The 18,046-nt window shown below is 43.3% G+C and overlaps 2 protein-coding genes across 18 annotated transcripts in view; one reads left to right on the forward strand and one right to left on the reverse strand.

The window, feature by feature from the left end:
* Window positions 1-12,124, forward strand: part of MPHOSPH8 (M-phase phosphoprotein 8) — a 48,909-nt gene extending 36,785 nt beyond the window's left edge. For 5 of the 9 annotated variants that reach the window (XM_060128855.1, XM_060128857.1, XM_060128856.1 and 2 more), the window contains 7 exons: window positions 2,618-2,758; window positions 3,378-3,464; window positions 5,604-5,758; window positions 7,481-7,635; window positions 9,808-9,935; window positions 11,030-11,113; window positions 11,787-12,124. In XM_060128855.1, coding sequence (XP_059984838.1) covers window positions 2,618-2,758; window positions 3,378-3,464; window positions 5,604-5,758; window positions 7,481-7,635; window positions 9,808-9,935; window positions 11,030-11,113; window positions 11,787-11,828 — 792 coding nt within the window. In that variant the 3' untranslated portion in view covers window positions 11,829-12,124. Of the gene's footprint in view, window positions 1-2,617; window positions 2,759-3,377; window positions 3,465-5,603; window positions 5,759-6,640; window positions 7,636-9,807; window positions 9,936-11,029; window positions 11,114-11,786 lie in introns of those variants that run through there. The other 4 variants (XR_009536688.1, XR_009536689.1, XM_060128859.1 and 1 more) reach the window with 4 other exon arrangements.
* Window positions 6,514-18,046, reverse strand: part of PSPC1 (paraspeckle component 1) — a 94,332-nt gene continuing 82,799 nt past the window's right edge. For 2 of the 9 annotated variants that reach the window (XM_060128873.1, XM_060128864.1), the window contains 5 exons: window positions 17,605-17,695; window positions 16,883-16,934; window positions 16,598-16,692; window positions 14,749-14,833; window positions 7,683-9,074 (listed from right to left, as the gene is read on the reverse strand). In XM_060128873.1, the coding sequence (XP_059984856.1) occupies window positions 17,675-17,695 (21 nt within the window). In that variant the 3' untranslated portion in view covers window positions 7,683-9,074; window positions 14,749-14,833; window positions 16,598-16,692; window positions 16,883-16,934; window positions 17,605-17,674. Of the gene's footprint in view, window positions 7,063-7,682; window positions 10,611-14,748; window positions 14,834-16,597; window positions 16,693-16,784; window positions 16,935-17,604; window positions 17,696-18,046 lie in introns of those variants that run through there. The other 7 variants (XM_060128872.1, XM_060128868.1, XM_060128866.1 and 4 more) reach the window with 6 other exon arrangements.

Consider the following 18,046-nt stretch of genomic DNA (forward strand, 5'->3'; position numbering starts at 1 on the left):
TAATGATCAAAGGATCAATCCAAGAAGAAGATATAACAGTTATAAATGTTTATGCACCCAACATAGGAGCACCTCAATGCATAAGGCAAATGCTAACAGCCATGAAAGGAGAAATCGACAGTAACACAATAATAGTAGGGAACTTTTAACACCCCGCTTTCACCAATGGACACATCATCCAAACAGAAAATAAATAAGGAAACACAAGCTTTAAATGACACAATAGACCAAATAGATCTAATAGATATTTATAGAACATTCCACCCAAGAGTGGCAGAATACACTTCTCAAGGGCACACGGAACATTCTTGAGGATAGATCACAGCTTGGGTCACAGATCAAGCCTCGGAAAATTTAAGAAAATTGAAATCATATCAAGCATCTTTTCTGACCACAACGTGATGAGATTGGAAATCAGTTACAGGAAAAAAACTGTAAAAAAACACAAATTCGTGGAGGCTAAACACTGCACTATTAAATAACCAAGAGGTCACAGAAGAAATGAAAGAAGAAATTAAAAATACATAGAAACAAATGACAATGAAAACACAACGACCCAAAACCTATGGGATGCAGCAAAAGCAGTTCTAAGAGGGAAGTTTATAGCAATTCACTCTCACCTCAAGAAACAAGAAAAATCTCAAATAAACAATCTAACCCTACACTTAAAACAACTAGAGAAAAAAGAATAAAGAAAACCCAAAGTCAGTAGAAGGAAAGAAATCATAAAGATCAGGGCAGAAATAAATAGAAACGAAGGAAACAGTAGCAAAGATCAATAAAACTAAAAGCTGGTTCTTTGAGAAGATAAACAAAATTGATAAACCCTTAGACTCATCAAGAAAAAAAGGGAGAGGACACAAATCAATAAAATTAGAAATGAAAAAGGAGAAATCACAGCTGACACCGCAGAAATACAAAGGGTTATAAGAGACTACCACAGGGCTTCCCTAGTGGCTCAGTGGTTGAGAGTCCTCCTGCTGATGCAGGGGACATGGGTTCGTGCCCTGGTCCGGGAAGATCCCACATGCCGTGGAGCGGCTGGGCCCGTGAGCCATGGCCGCTGAGCCTGCGCGTCCGGAGCCTGTGCTCCGCAACGGGAGAGGCCACAGCAGTGAGAGGCCTGCGTACCGCAAAAAAAAAAAAAAAAAAAAAAAAAAAGAGACTACCACAAACAACTATATGCCAATAAAATGGACAACCACAAAGAAATGGACAAATTCTTGGAAAGGTACAATTTTCCAAGACTGAACCAAGAAGAATTAGAAAATATAAACCTATCACAAGTAAATGAAATTGAAACTGTAATTAAAAATCTTCCAACAAATAAAAGTCGAGGACCAGATGGCTTCACAGGCAAATTCTGTCAAACATTTAGAGTAGAGCTAGCACCCATCCTTCTCACACTGCACGCGGGCTTTTCTCTAGTTGAAGCGAGTGGGGGCTACTCTTAATTGCGGTGCGCGGGCTTCTCATTGCAGTGGCTTGTCTCGTTGCAGAGCACAGGCTCTAGGCATGTGGGCTTCAGTAGTTGTGGCACCTGGGCTCAGTAGTTGTGGCTCGCGGGCTCTAGAGCGCAGGCTCAGTAGTAGTGGTGCACAGACTGAGTTGCTCTGCGGCATGTGGGATCTTACCGGAACAGGGCTCAAACCCGTGTTCCCTGCATTGGTAGGCGGATTCTTAACCACTGTGCCACCAGGGAAGTCCCCTTATTTCAATTTAAGTGGATCCTGTTGAGTCTGTCTAAAGTACTACGGCCAAGAATCATTTTTCTTATATTTGTGTTCCCTCCAATTACTCAGACACGCAAATTTTGCTAGACTTTAAGATTATAGCTAAATTAATTCATACTACTGGAATTTGGTTTTATCAAATGTTATTTAATAAATTGTTCGGTTTTCTCATATGGTGATTGCTTGAACTAGTGATCGGAAATATTTTAGCTAATAGTTACCTTTTTATCTTTTGTCAGCCTTTTGTAGTTTTATCTCTATTAAAAGAACTTTTCTTTAATTTCTCTATTTTGTTATGGACTCTCAGAAACTAACCATGTCAGTGTCCTGTTTGCCACTTCTGAATTTCCTTCTGTATCCTTAGAGAACTCAAACTCTCACTTCCCAACGGTTATATTTACATAGGCCAACAATTGTCTCATCCAGAAAGCATTCATTTTAGTTTGTAACCAATAGAATGGACTTGTGTGACTTCTCACCGTCATTTCTAGCCTTCTGTTTTTGGGCCAACCAAATGAGTGTAATGAATATGTGCGTTTCACCTGTTTTACCTAAAACACAGGAGACTTTTGAGGGAAGTGAGTACCTTTGCCATTTATGTGGCTCATGGTTCACTGTTCATTTTGTATCATGCAGAGTGTTGGTATACCTTCAGAACTTAATAAGTGGAAGTTGTAAAATTTTTTGGTAACACATATGGAAAAATTCTAAAGGTGATTAGTTTCTGATTGTTAGGGTATTTTAATGAAAAACCTAAGTACGTAGATACATAAATCAATGTATTTCAGTGATTTCGCATTGAAACATAGTAAATGAAAAAACTTAGTTCTAAAATTTTTCTGATTAAACATTGACATGTTTTTTCATAAACAAAACCAATACAGGATTCCAGCGGGATGACACTGGTGATGCTTGCGGCAGCTGGGGGGCAGGACGACCTGCTGAGGCTGCTCCTCAAGAAGGGGGCAAAAGTGAACGGTCGGCAGAAGAACGGGACCACCGCGCTCATCCATGCTGCCGAGAAGGTCGGCCACTCAAGGCTTTGGTTCGATAGTCTTGGGACCGAGACAGAGTCTGTCTCTGCAGGGAAATGTACCGGTCCTACAGTCACGTAACTAAATTTTCATAGTTCAGTTCATCTGTAACTTGTCATAAATGGATACGTTTTTATTGACAGTCATACTTTGTAATTGAATTTGCAAAATCATTTATCTAGTTGGAAGTGATTTATATTGAAAAAGAACTTCTGATTAAGGTATTAATATTCTTAGATCTTTTAAAAATGTTTTCCAATCTAAATTAAGTGTCCCTTTTGTTTAATAATTTAATTAAAATGTTCCCATATATTATCTTATTAAAAGATCAATATGCAGAGTTTCTTATGCTGAAACCAGTGGTTAAACTTGAGGTTGAAGTTTCCGGCAGACGGTGCGCGGCTGTCCGGGTACCTGTGCTGGGCCTGCTCCCCGCGGCCTCCAGCTTTCCCAGGACCCTGCACGGGGGAGCTGTTTATATTGTGTTCACCATCCTGCTTGGGATAGAATCTGAGTACTTTTCCTGGTGGATAAAAATCCTAAAACACCTAGAAATATCTTAGTTGTAAAGAATTTGGGGAATTAAATTTACTTTTTTTTTCTTTAACAGAACTTTTTAACGACAGTGGCTATTCTTTTGGAAGCAGGAGCTTTTGTAAACGTCCAGCAGAGCAATGGTGAGACGGCTCTAATGAAGGTAAATGCCTCCCGTGGAGCAGTCCTCCCCTCAGATGCAACATGGTCCTGCTGGGCTCTCCAGCTGCTGCTGTGCTGGGGCTGGTGTATGATGGGCACGGGACTGTCTGTGGACCTACAGGTCACAGCTGAGTGGGAGAAACAGACCCGCAAAGAGGCAGTTACTCGGTGTGATGAGCAACGTGGTGGGAATAGCACAGGGAGCTATGAGCTTGTGTACAGTGGACACCAGGCTCAGTCGTGTGGATTTGAGCTCAGCCTTGGGATGGACCTGGCAGGTGGCTAAGCCACATCCTCAAGATGCAGGTCAGCAGGGATGAAACGTGCGAGTGGAAGGGAAGCAGGCTGTGCCCTGCGCAGACCTGGGTGTGGAGAAGAGGGACGTGCACGCGTTACTGTTTCACTGGTGACTTCATCTTCTGTGCTCAGAATTGTGGTTTGCAGACAGTGGGGTTTTTTTGTTTTAATTTATTTTTGGCTGCGTTGGGTCTTTGTTGCTGCGTGCGGGGTTTCTCTAGTTGTGGCGAGCGGGGGCTGCTCTTCGTTGCAGTGTGCAGGCTTCTCACTGCCGTGGCTTCTCTTGTTGTGGAGCATGGGCTCTAGGCACGTGGGTTCAGTAGTTGCAGCACACGGGCTCAGTTGTGGCTCACGTGCTCTAGAGCGCAGGCTCAGCAGTTGTGGCGCACAGGCTTAGTTGCTCCGCGGCATGTGGGATCTTCCCGGACCAGGGCTCGAACCTGTGTCCCCTGTATTGGCAGGCGGATTCTTAACCACTGCGCCACCAGGGGAGCCCCCTGCAGACAGTTTTGAGTGGAAGGTTGTTGAAGCCCCCCCTCCCTGTTTAGCAGTCTTGCATTTGCTTCTAGGGGACCCCACCCAGTCCAGCACTTTCCTGTGGCAGCTCCAGGTTTCTGGCCTGATAATGCTGTCCACACAGCAGGCTATGACCTTGTACCGTGCGTGGAGGCTGAGGCTCACTTGCCTGCTCCCTGCGTGCAGCTGTGTGAGCTGCTCACCAAGAAGGTGTGTGTCTGTGGTACCTCTTCCCGACCTTCTTTCCTGAGTCAGGAAGGCAGACTGGTCAGAGCCCCCGGTTGGCGGGGGCCCTGGCCCTGAGTCTGTGCTTGACCGTGCAGTTCTTAAGGCCTGCGTCACCTGCTCCTCGGCCTTCTTCCACACTTGGGGGTTAAACCTTGCTCACTGCTGGTGTTTCTGTTTCATTTTTGATTCATGGAAATGTTTATTTTGTCCAGGAGCCCTCCTTTTGAATTTCAACTCTCCTTGTGTGTTTCTACTGAAGTATGTTTAGAGCACAGGTCGCACGTGGAAGCATGAATTTAAAACTTCATCTTACTGAGAAATCACCAGGCACATTCTCAACAGCAGATGCTCGCACAGTCTGAAGCATGGGGGGGCGGTGTGAGACGGGGGTGTGGGGCAGGCTCTCTGCATCTGTGCCAGGGAGCTAGGGGCTAACCCTCACGGCAGCGGGGAGCCATCTGAAGGGCCAGCCTAGAGAAAGACAGAAGCAGAATAAAGGTTGGGTTTCGCTGCATTGTTTTTAATGTCCCCCGTTACAGTGGGGGGAATGGATTGGTTTGCAGACTTGTAGGGAGGTTCTTAAAATTAAGTGGGATAATAATAGTCTGCACGGAAGTAGTGACAGTGGAGACGGAAGTGGACAGACTGACCAGTCTTAAAGAGGTCAAATTCACAGGACTTAGTAATTGAAGGTGATGGTTGGTCCCCTATTTCCTGAGTTAGAGAACACGGGCAGCACAAATGGAAGATTTTTACACGCACTGGACCTGGAAATGCTTAGGTGTTTTACACGTGGATCTTAAGCTAGGAGAGAGGTAGGCGGGAAACTCAGATTTGGCTTGAAAGAGGTCACCCATTAAGGGTCGGAAAAGGCCAGAGATGGAGGAGGGCCAGGAGGGAGAGGCGTTTGACTGCGGTCTGAATGAGGCGGCCCTGTTTGTACTGCACACTGAGGAAAAGGACCACAGCACTTACGCTTCCCAGTTTCCGACCCCAGTGGTTCTTTTCCCTCCCGTCACGGAGAACTTACTCCCCGCTCAGCGTGGAGAGGGTCACTGAGCACAGTCGAGTAATTATTGCTCCTTTATTCCTGACGCAGGCCTGTAAAAGGGGAAATTCAGACATCGTCCGCCTTGTCATTGAGTGCGGGGCTGATTGCAACATTCTGTCAAAGCACCAGAACAGTGCGCTGCATTTCGCAAAGCAGTGTAACAACGTGCTGGTGTATGACCTGCTGAAGAATCACTTAGAGACGTAAGTGTGGAGTGAATGTGCCCGGTGCCTATTCGGACACATAATTGGAGTGGCCTGTGTGTAACTGCTCAGAAAAAGATTGTCAAGTACAAGTCCTGACGGGTCTGTGGTCTCAGAAGATGATGAATTTTAAAAGTGGTGTATGAATTATTTTTCTGCAAGTTATTGAGGACTTAGAAACTGTCAAACTTATACTAAGAGTATCATCTTAAAATCTTAATTATGCTTAATTTGGCTCCCAAACATTTTCTGAAAACCATTTAGACTTTCAGAGCAGGTTTTAGGTTCCGAGCGAAGCTGAGTAGAAAGTAGAGATTTCCCGTATACCTCCTGCCGCCACATGTGCATACCCTCTCCAGGTGGTGTGTCCATTACAGTTGATGGACCTACAGTGACATGTGCTCATGACCCAGAGCCCCTGGTTCCCCTGAGGTTCCCCTTGGGTGTTGTCCATCCTGTGGGTTTGGACAAACATAATGACGTGTCTCCACATCGTCGTCTCGCTGCCCTAAACATCCTCTGCGTTCCACCTGTTCCTCTCTCCCAAACCCTGGAAACCACTGATACTTTTCCTGTCTTCTCCAGAATGTCATTTGGTTGGAATCATATTCGCCCTTTTCAGATTGGCTTCTTTGATAGGCATTTAAGTTTTCTCCGTTATCTTTACATGGCCTGATGAGCTCGTTTCCTTTCAGTACTGAATAATAATTACATTGTCTGGAAACTACCACAGTTTACGCATTCAAGTTCATGCTTTTTCAAATGAATTCTAAGTCATTTTATTGGAAGTTCATATTAGTAGCTTTTTATTGCTTATTTTGGCAACACGAGCTTCAGGAACAGTAGCTAATGCAGGTAGCGTGTTTATTGTTCATGTAACAGAGTCCTGGGTCAGCAGCCTTGGGCAGGAACAGCCACTCTTCCCCTCTCCTCACCCACCAAACATAGGACATGACTTGGATCTTCACACCTGAAAGATGGTTATTCCCCTTCCAGATGTAGGACCCATGTTCTAAGCAGAAAATAAGGTAAATTTCAGACAGGAGACAAAAAAGGCAAAGGCCGAAAAGGGAGTGTGTGCCTGGGTACTCTGCCCACGCAGACAGCCTTCACCCACCCGGGTGGCAGTGACTGGCGGCCAGCAAGCAGGGTGACCAACCTGCCTGGTTTGCCCGAGGCTGAGGGCTTCCTGGGACGCTGGGCTTGGTTTTACATCTGTGACGAAAGGGTTCTTGGGACTGTATACTCCTTGAAGCAGAGCATCCTGGGATGGGGTGGGTTGGTTACATTCCCAGCAGGGTCGTCTGAAAAGACTTTTGGAATTAGCAGTAATCACCGCATTTGACTGCTTTCTAAACTAAGTACTGTAACAAGACTTTTCTGTGTGTGGCCGTTCTTGGGTTTATTTTCCGACAGAATTCTTATTTCTGATTCACTGACTCATCCGAGGAGTGTGTATGGAGCTCTGTCCGTGTGCTGGGCACTGGGTAGGGGTGGCAGCGGGGCACAGACTTGCCCACTCGGAGCCTCCAGACAGACAGGCATGTGACGTGTCAGGTGTGAGAGCTACGAAAAAAGCAGGGAAGCAGGAGAGAGGCTGCTTTTTAGCCCCCTTAAGGTTGATCTGGGAAAGCCTCATTGTATTTAACAGTCTGATAATGTTGTAGCTCATGGTGCTTCCCTACACAAATGTTAACAGCGTTTACTGTACTTGTTTATTAGACTTTCAAGAGTAGCAGAAGAAACAATAAAGGATTACTTTGAAGCGCGTCTTGCTCTCCTAGAACCAGTTTTCCCAATAGCATGTCATCGTCTCTGTGAGGGCCCAGACTTTTCAATGGATTTCAATTATAGAATCCCACAGAACATACCAGAAGGTAAGCCTGTGTTTTCTCTCATTTTGAAATGTGACATTATAAACTGATTTTCAGGCAGAACTCTTTATTCTTTTAATAAAACCTTAACAAATTCCATTATGTGTAATAATTATGTACAATAGTTAACAGCACTGCTGCTCTGGCAGAAAAAAAGAAACGCAGCTGATACTCACCATCCCAGGCGACCCCAAGGGGTCCACACAGCAGCGTGTTAGCACTTGTTTTAGAAGTATGCAAGTTGACTCTTAATAATTATACTAGGTTTTATTAAAATTGACTTTTATTAAAATTTAGCTTTCAAGATGATAAGCCCAAAATCAATATTTTCCCTGAATTTTATTATCACTGATAGTCTTGCCCTTTTAAAAAGACAAAGAAAAATGAAAACGTCTTGTCCCATAGTACAGTTTAGTAGCAAGAGATAGAACTTCAGTTCTGCTTCCTAGTTTCTGCTTAACAGCTACTTGGTAGGTAGAGACCATGGCCATGGCCCCTCCTCCAGGACACGGGTGCTCCGTATACAGAGTGGAGGAAAGGTAGGAAACGGGGTTCTGGCTTGTTTTATTTTAAAAAAAAACAACCCACCTGTTTGAAAAATACCTATTTGTTAATGGAAATTTAGTTGAAGAAAATATAGCTCTACCAGTCAAAGCCAGCCATTCACAACATCTCAGTGATGGCGAACTGTGGTCTTGACAGTCCAAGTGGACCGTCTGCACTGCCAGGCATGAGCTGGTGAGCTGAGTCCGTGAACTGGCCGGTCACCCACCTCCACACCAGTGCTTCGGTTCAGCTGGACAGTCCTGGGTTACGTATGGCTGTTTTTGCACGTGCACAATGTATGCATCCACTAGCGGTTTTTTCCAAAGATGCCCTGTCGTCCTCAGATGTGAGATCCTGGTAGATTTTCCTGACCCTCGAGACTCAGAGTGTGGTCTCCTCTCAGAGCCTCACCCAGACCAGGACTCTCAGCCAGCACCTTGGTGAGATCTTGGGTGACCTGAAAGCACTCAAGTTTGACAAACACTAACCTTGGTCTGTTGAGGGGTGTGTGGCTCTTAAGAAATGAAGAGAAACAATTATACTGATACCATGAAACAAGCACCAGGCACTTGATTAGGGTCCGTTGTGTCATATTCTCCGTATGGATCAAGTATTTCTCAGTCCGAGTAGAGCTGACGAAGGACGACCATTCCTCTGCTGGATACCACTCACCGTGGTCGGCAGGAATAGAAACATGACCTTCGTCAAAGTGTTTTCTAATAGGATTTCACTGCGGACGGCCATCCCCACAGGCTGTCTGACGAGGTTCCACTGCCTGTTCTGCTCTACAGTCACGGGAACACAGCTGCGTTTTCACAGTGGAGCTGAGGGGAAAACAAGCCTCTATCCTCCGCGGACCTTTTCTTCTCTCATCCTCGGTGCTCTAAGCAGGGAAGCTGCGTCATAAAACGGAGAGCAAAACCCTATGTCAAACCTCACATAGCCTGAAAGGAGATAAGAGCCAGGGGCCTGGTGTGCCCTTTTTTCCTGGAACCAGGACACATTTTAAAGCCAGTCGTTCTTAGGGGTCTTTTTATGAAATCTCCTCATTCGCAAGTTTTTAACATCATATTAAAAAACAACTCATGTATCTGTTTTATGTTATCAAAAGTAAAGTTTTTGTTCAGAGAATGAATCTTGCAGAATATTTTGCATGTTCAAAAGCTTCAAATCTTACCCAAACTTTTTTTTTTCAAAAAATAAGATTTTTTTCACATTATAAGAAAATTCAGAAAAGGCAAAATAGTATGTGGAAGACAGTGGAAAATTCCTCAAACCCACACTCAGAAACCACAGTCTGCAGGTTTCGCTTCCATTGACATTTATACATTCAGCTGGAACTTTTAAATACCACTTAAAAAAAATAACTTCAGTGTAGAAAAAGCATATTTAAAAAGCCTGCCGATGAGCTGTCAGTAGCTACTCAAACTAAAAGTAAAAAGGGTTCTGTGGTCTGAAAAGCACTAGATAAACACCAGCAGGTTTTGCACCTGGAAGACTGCTCAAATCTTACAATCGAGGGTGGGGTACGGGCCGCTTCCTACCCGCATGGGCCTCCTCCCTCAGGCTCTGCAAAGTGGCCCTGTCGGGTGGGGAATTAAAATCTCTATTTGTATCTCCCCAATTCAGGCTCCGGCATCCTGCTGTTTATTTTCCACGCAAACTTTCTGGGTAAAGAGGTCATTGCTCGCCTCTGTGGACCGTGTAGTGTACAAGCTGTCGTTTTAAATGATAAATTTCAACTCCCTGTTTTCCTGGTAAGTTTCTATAGTTCATTACTGAGTACAGTCTTCTAATCAAAAGCACAGATGACATAAATTCTTCTGTTAATTGTAGTTGCTGGAAATGGCAATAATCCATAATCATAAATTGTTTTAATTGGTATCTGTGCTTTAAATTATGTTTACCAAGTCTTGGAACTAACATTTTGAAGATAAATTCTTAGGTACAAGAAACATCCTATGTAAATATTATGCCTTTTAATGTCATTATAATTACAAATGTTCACTTACAGGAAATTTAGGGAATTCAAAAAGAAAAGCATGCCTGCGCACGGTTCAAAAACCGAAATATAAACACTGAATAACACTGGTTGTATCTATGCCTAGTTTAATTTTAGGTAATCACAGTATAATTTTGATTTTTATTCATTGTGAACTTTTTGTCTTATAAATTTTATTTTTGGCTGCGTTGGGTCTTCGTTGCTGTGTGTGGGCTTTTCTCTAGTTGTGGCGAGCGGGAACTCCTTTTCGTTGCGGTGCAGTGGCTTCTCTTGTTGGCAGAGCACGGGCTCTAGGCATGTGGGCTTCAGTAGTCGTGGCATACGGGCTTAGCTGCTTCGCAGCATGTGGGATCTTCCCGGACCAGGGCTCGAAGCCATGTCCCCTGCATTGGCAGGTGGATTTAACCACTGCGCCACCAGGGAAGCCCCACTGTGAACGTTTTAAAATATAAATATATAATAACTAAACTAATAGTGGCTATGTAAATTCTTTAGCATTAAAAATGCCCTTGAAGAATCGTTGTGTATGTTTCCTTTGCCACATATAAAATTCTCTCCTTAGGATGAATTTAATTGGTTATGAAGATTTTTAACATGCATGCTGTATATGGCTGGATACATTCTAATGCTAAAGATTTTTTATCTATATATTGTTTTTCCAGATAAATGTTATCTCTTTAATGCAAGGGAAAAGTAAAGAAATCACAGCATGTTGTCTTATAAAGAAATTCAGACAAACTTGGATTTTCTTCTACATCACTAGTCTTAAAGGTGTCTGGAGTCTGGCTGTGTCTAGATGGAGAAGTCTGTCTGCAGAAATGCTGATCTATCTTTTGGTCTCTTCCCCAGGACAGCCATTTTGTTTACTCGTTCAGCCCTGCCGCAGGCCTCAATAAACTCTTTATAAGGTTGACGGAAGCGCCGTCTGCTAAGGTAAGAATCTCCTTGCATCTGCTCTCACTGCTCAGGTCGTTCCTTCAGGTCACATTATTAGAGAAGGTTTTCAGGAATGTCATGCTGTTCCTGGTGTGCCTGCCTGGGTCTGAAATGATTTCAGCCCTCTTTGATATCCATGGTGTGCAGCAGTCTGGTGATGTTCTGTGCTTTTGATATTTAATTGCCAGATGTATGATCACTAGCTGGACCGGAACAATCTGTGTGACAGTACAATTAACGTAGTAACCTAAAAACCCAATTGGACTTTTTAAAATTTATTTATTTTTGGCTGTGTTGGGTCTTCGTTGCTGCGCGCAGGCTTTCTATAGTTATGGCGAGAGTTGGCGCGCAGGCTTCAGTAGTTGTGGCACGTGGGCTCAGCGGTTGTGGCACACGGGCTTAGTTGCTCCGCGGCATGTGGGATCTTCCCGGCCCAGGGCTCGAACCCATGTCCCCTGCATTGGCAGGTGGATTCTTAACCACTGCACCACCAGGGAAATCCCTCAATTGGACTTTTTAATTAAAATAATGGTAGTCTAACAACCCACACTGATAACCAATTTGACAGTATTGCCAAAGAAGGGAAACGAGTCTTGCCCGTGTGTGCTATTTTCCCCCTCTTCTAACAAAGGGGAACTCTCGAAATATATGCTTTTTTTTCTTTCAACAGGTTAAGTTGCTAATAGGTGCGTACAGAGTACAGCTGCAATGACCAAAGAACCGGGAGAGAGTTATTCTCAGACCTGTTTCTAAACACTCTTCAAAGCAGTATGGCGTTCTAGCACAGCTCACCCTTCCAAATTGCTTCTTCTGTAAGCCTCCTGCATTCAGGGCCTGTCAGTCTGAGAGATGGGGCATGGCGCATCTCGCATACAGAACACAGATGTAAGTATTCGCGCCAGTGCTCTGAAATCTAGATGCTGTGTCCAGACTGTACGTTTTTCCACAGTGTGGAATGGTTCATATGAGGATTATTTAAGAAAATTAAAACTTTTTTTTAACTTGAAATTTTCTACTAGCCCTAATGAATTTTTGTGTTTAAAAAAAAAAAATCCAGTGGGAATGTTAGGACTAAGTTAATGTGTGAGTTTGCATCCCTTGAAGTAGGACTAATCTAAGGTGGTAGGCGGGTTTGAGGGAGGAGGTCTGATCTTTCCAACGTGCTATTGACACAGATCCCCACTAGGTGACAACTTTATATATCTGCAGGTTACCCTTTATTGTTTGAAAAGATAGTAAATCAATCTGAGATATAGCAAAAAAAAAAACCCCCCAGAAACCAGACATTATGAGCATAAAAGGGGATATTACATGTGGACTTTATCTTTGTTTTGGAATCCATCAAGTCATTTTGAACAGCCAGATCTTGTTACTTATTTTGAACACTGGGAAGGCCAGCCAGGCTTTGCCACACTCTGCCTCCTGAGAAAAGTGATTGCCCACAGGTCTAATGCTTATATTCTTTCAAGAAATATTTGGCAGACTAATGAATCAAGCTGTCTGGGTTATGGAAATGTATAAAATTGTTAATTTCCAGATTAGTTTTATAATTGCGTGAGTTACAATTTTAATGAAAAAAATTCAGAATGTCACATACGTCATCCCTCATCATCCATGGGGAACTGGTTCCAGGACCCCCTCAGATACCAAGATCGGAGGATGCTCGAGTCCTTGTGTCATATTTGCATTTAACCCCTTGAGTATCACCCCATATACTTTAACTCATGTCTGGATTAACTTACAATACCTAATACAAGGTAAATGCTATGTAAATAGTTGTAAACACAGTGTAAATTCTATGTAAAGAGTTCCTGGTGTGCAGCAAATTCAAGTTTTGCTTTTTGGAACTTGCTGGAAAGTTTTTCTTCTTCCCCGGTTATTTGTTGAGTCTGTGGATACTAAGAGCTAACCCACACACACTGTAGAGATATTTCAGAGCACAACTGCCTTTTCCTACTTTCCTCAATAAAATACCACAATGCTGGTCTTGCTAGTTTCTTTCTGAAGTCTCAGGACTTCAAAACAAGGTGGATACGAAATGTATAGTTCAGCTAAACAATGGCTGGGATTAGACTTTTCAACGATACTGAATGCTGTACTCCTGCTGCATCTAGCCTCACAGCCACGAGATCTATTTCAGCGGTGGTGCACCCTGTCCAATACATGGAAGAGAAATGGGTTTTTAAAAAACATTCCCATCACCTAAAAAGCATGCCTAGGTAACACCTTTACAGGAGCACTAGGAATAAAACCTTGTAGAGCTGTGCAGTTTATGACAGGTCTTTTCATCTGAACTTGCTTCTCTATAGCCCTGGGGTGGGGAAATTCTGACCAGGATGATGAGGTCTTGGACTTCTCCACTTGATAAGGCAGCCAATCGCATCAGATACTTCAGTTAATGCTGCTACTTTGATATTTAAAATAAGTGTGAACAATGACTGCCCTGAAAAAGCAATTCTCCAGCAGCACCATATCAAAGGTTTGCAGATATGCTAGTACTACCTGTGGAAAGCAAAGCCATCTCCTTGTGGCTCGTGTAGTTATACCGGGCACACAGTACAGAATGCGTAAGTGGAGCGTCACCCTCTAGGCCATGGGCGGGGCCGTAACTTCAAGCGGGATGCATGGCTCTTTTGATCCAGACTCACTGAAATATCATCACGCCTCAGCTATCACTACTTTCGGGTGTATACTGAGGTAAGGACATGATGCGAAGTCGGGTTATCCAATTAATTTAACTTACTAACCATACCACCCAGATCTGGTCACCACTAATTAGTATGCTGCAGTAGAAAGCACCTTACACATCCTTTTGCCTACAATACCCAGTACCAAAGAGCAGTGCCTAGTACCTAATACCCGCCAATAAATGTTGGACTACAGTTGGATGAGGAGTTTGGATTTAGTCCAGGAATACAAGTTACTCAACTTCATACACTATCTTCTCAAGTCATTCCCATCTTAAATTCTTAAATTTGTAGAATGTATTCAGTGGAATGTTAGGAGGTTGCAGTTTGAAGCTCAGGTGCTGCTTTTAGAATTCTACTCGGCAGGGTTACGCTGAGAGCTTTCAGTTACCTTATGAGAATTTACTAGTTCATTAGTAGTAATTTACTACTGTTGGCAAGGTTTTAGCATCCAGAACGTTGACAGCAAGACCTTTAAAAAGCATTAACCATGAAACTCCAGTGTCTTTGCATAAAAACGGGGAAAAACATAAAAGTGCAAGGAGGATGATCAGCAAAGACCAGGCAACAGTAGGACACAGATACAAGGAGAGTACCGCAAGGTGATTTATAAAATGAAATAAGAATTCAGAAAAACTGGGGACTTCCCTGGTGGTCCAGTGGTTGAGACTCTGCGCTTGCACTGCGGGCAGTGTGGGTTTGATCCCTGGTTGGGGAACTAAGATCCTACCTGCTGCGCAGCCAAAAAAAAATGTATATAAATTTATATGTACAAGAACATATATGTAAGAATTTAGAAAAATTTAATATTTCATGCAGTTAATATGTTTCATAGCATAATACGGTACAAACCCCTAAAGTTATTTTGACATCCTAAAGCTTTACTGAGTAGGATCAGAAGAAAACGGATGGAATCCATACCACTTCCCTCCATCCTCTGCTCACCTGCAGACGGTGTTCCTTTCCAACAAAATCTGGGATTTCCAGGCCTGACTGCTCCCTCCTGGTACAGAAGAGCCTTGCTACTGGGCTGGAAAATGGAATGAGGTTCACAATTCAGTCAGGACCAAATTAAAACAAAATTGGGAAACAGTCATCTGAGCTCCCAGAGAGCCAGCCCCAAGTGGAGTCTAACCCGATCAGCTCCGCTGCTCCACCGCCCAGTCTGTGCCTTGACTCATGTCCCTAAAAGAAAACCCTCCAGTGGTTTCCATTTACTGGGGGGGGGGGGGGGGAGAGGGTTGGTTGCTCTGTGACCATAACATTTGCCAGCATTAGCCAGCAAGTGTGCCAGGGGGACGGTATATAACTTAGGAAAACAACCTGGATCAAAGTGTCATAACTGCTCATGTATCCATAGACTGTTATATAAAATAATAAATTAAAAAATAAGGTTCTTCTGGCTCGTTTCTCCTGTGTCATTAAAATCATTTATCCCGGACCTCTCTGGTGGCGCAGAGGTTAAGAATCCACCTGCCAATGCAGGGGACACGGATTCGAGCCCTGGTCCGGGAAGATCCCACATGCCGCGGAGCAACTAAGCCTGTGCGCCACAACTACTGAAGCCCACGCGTCTAGAGCCTGTGCTCTGCAACGAGAAGCCACCGCAATGAGAAGCCCGCACACGGCAACGAAGAGAAGCCCCCGCTCACCGCAACTAGAGAAAGCCCGCATGCAGCAATGAAGACCCGACGCAGCCAAAAATAATTTAAAAAAAATTTTTTTCTCCCACAAAATGACCTGAAAAGAAAAAACTAATTGTTAGAAAACAGGAAGTAATATTGCATATTTTTGTAAAGGAAGAACAAAGAGGTTTCAGTTATAAAGAAAATAATTTACTGGGCTAGAATTACTGATCAGGAAACCTAAAAAATATTCAAGACCTGAATTTGTATATTCGGCCTATAAAACCTTCTACAACTAGTATTTCATTGTGCCTCAACCCAGAGCAGCACCGCATTGTTAAGAAATGAAAATTCCTGGGCTTTTAAACCACAGACTGGGGGCCCAGCAGTCTGTGTTCTGATCCAAGAGATTCTCCTGCACCTTCAAAGTATGAGAACCAACATTTTAAATAAGATTTCTAAAAGGGGAAACTGTCAAGTTACTTCCTTCTACTAGAATTAAATATATATTTGGCATTTTATTTAACTTTCATAAAGTTAATCTCTTCCTGGAATGAACAGTTTCTTTTCACTGACCACAAAATGAGACCTGGAATGAAAAGCACTTATTTAACTAAAAAAAACCAAAACAAAACAACAAAAAAAAACCCGGAATACTGTTAACCAAAAGATGGCCACATGAAACCACAGCTTCACTATCACAGCACAATTCACCTATGTACATTAGGGGTTTTTTTCCTTATTCGTATATTTTGAGATTATTTCTTCAAATTTTATTTAAGTAAGGAACCTACTTAACAAAACACTTGGAAAATTTAATACCAACAAAATGTCCAAAGAATATAAAGTGATTCTCTGTAAACCTATTTCAAAGGGCAATTATAATTTCATCCATAAAAACCAGAATTACCTGGAGAGATTTTGAAAACAAAGCATGATAAAGTAAAAGGGGGGTGGAGGGGGCGGAGTTCCTTGGCGGCCCAGTGGTGAGGACTCAGCGCCTTCACTGCCGTGGCCTGGGTTCAAGCCCTGGTCGGGGAACTGAGATCCCATAAGCTGTGCAGCACGGCCAAAATTTAATAAATAAAATAAACTGTTGGATCCCACCCCCCCACACACACAAACACCCACCCCTGAAGATTTTATTGTTCAGTAGAGCAAGTATGTACCTGGGAATCTGCATTTTCAACAAGTTTCCAGGTGACAGTGATGCGGATCCAGGGACCAGCTTTGAGAACCGCGACGCAACGTTAATTTTCTAGAGCTGGATAATAGCGTGAGAAACAGCTGTCACATTTTTGTGCCCATGAGTCGTCAGATACTTTGAAAAGATGACATTTCCCAAAGGTATGGTACCTATCAGTGCTTCTCACTCAGTGTGGACGCACATCCCCTGGAACCACGTTAAACTGGGCGGTCTGATTCGATGAGCCCGTGTGTACCGAGATTCTCACCTTGCGAGCAGCTGTCAGGAAAGGCTGATGCTCCTGGCTCCCAGGACCACAGCTGTAACAAGAATAGATTAGAATCACCATGTAAGGGGGTGGGGGGGTAGGGAAGAAATATACTTAAAATAATACTTCTTGCATCTATTAGGGTGACAACATACCATCATCACAGTTCTATCATACAGATCACATAGCGTAAATGATTCTAAAGAATTTTATGTCTTTAAGAAATACTGGAAAAAAACAATAAAATAATAGGAAAACTGTTACCCTCTAAAAAGGTGGGAAGCAGCAAGGGAGAAATGGAGCTAGTGTCCCTAGCTTGATTCTGAATTTATGATATTAAACCATTTTAAGATCACACACTTTCCAAAGGACCACAAGACTAAAATTTTAGGCTTGGAATCACTGAAAAACAAGAGGGGTTTTTTTTTCCCCTCGTACATAAGACCTGTGTTAACACATCATTTCTATTCCCAGTCCAGTTTTGCCAGAAGACAAATCAATATACACATTACTACCAGTGGGGAAAGACAAGGGCAATTTGGAGCTAAAAATACCCTCCAATCTTCCTCAAAGAAAAGGGCAGTGACGCTGGGAGCCGCATAAGAAGACAGGCAGAGAAGCAGAGGTTTTAACTGTGCCATGAGCTATGCAGTGTTATCCCACTGACTCTGACACGGGGACCAGGAAGAAGGACAGAGGGAGCTGCTACAACAGGTGCTGACCTGAAGGGAGACTCCAGCGTTTCCTGTCTCTCGACTTCGGTTCACCCCGGAAACCAAATTTCAGGTAGCTTCATCCATGTTTTCTTTTCTCCTAGGATTACAATAAAATCAGACTTAGCCTCTTAAAAACAAGTTTCAACGATCAATTAAAAAACAAGCGATAACTCACTTCCTACAGTCCGTGACAGGAATCAAGTTCCCTTAAGATGCCGTTTAGTCTTTACCGCATCTGATTATGTCCATTCAGTAAGGATTTTCCTTTCATTTCCTCTAAGAACATCAACTGACTTAAAATTCAGCTAAATTTTGTTTCAGCATCAGAGTAAACACTGTTAAATCCACGACGCTGAAAGTCTCCCTCTTATTTTCCATAGGTCCTCTCGTCTGGACTGCTGGTCCCTCAGCACACCACAGCCCGAGACCCTTATAATCCAAAATCCTA

This window comes from Lagenorhynchus albirostris, chromosome 18 (genome assembly GCF_949774975.1).
Source record: "Lagenorhynchus albirostris chromosome 18, mLagAlb1.1, whole genome shotgun sequence".
In the NCBI taxonomy this organism is placed as follows: Eukaryota; Metazoa; Chordata; class Mammalia; order Artiodactyla; family Delphinidae; genus Lagenorhynchus; species Lagenorhynchus albirostris.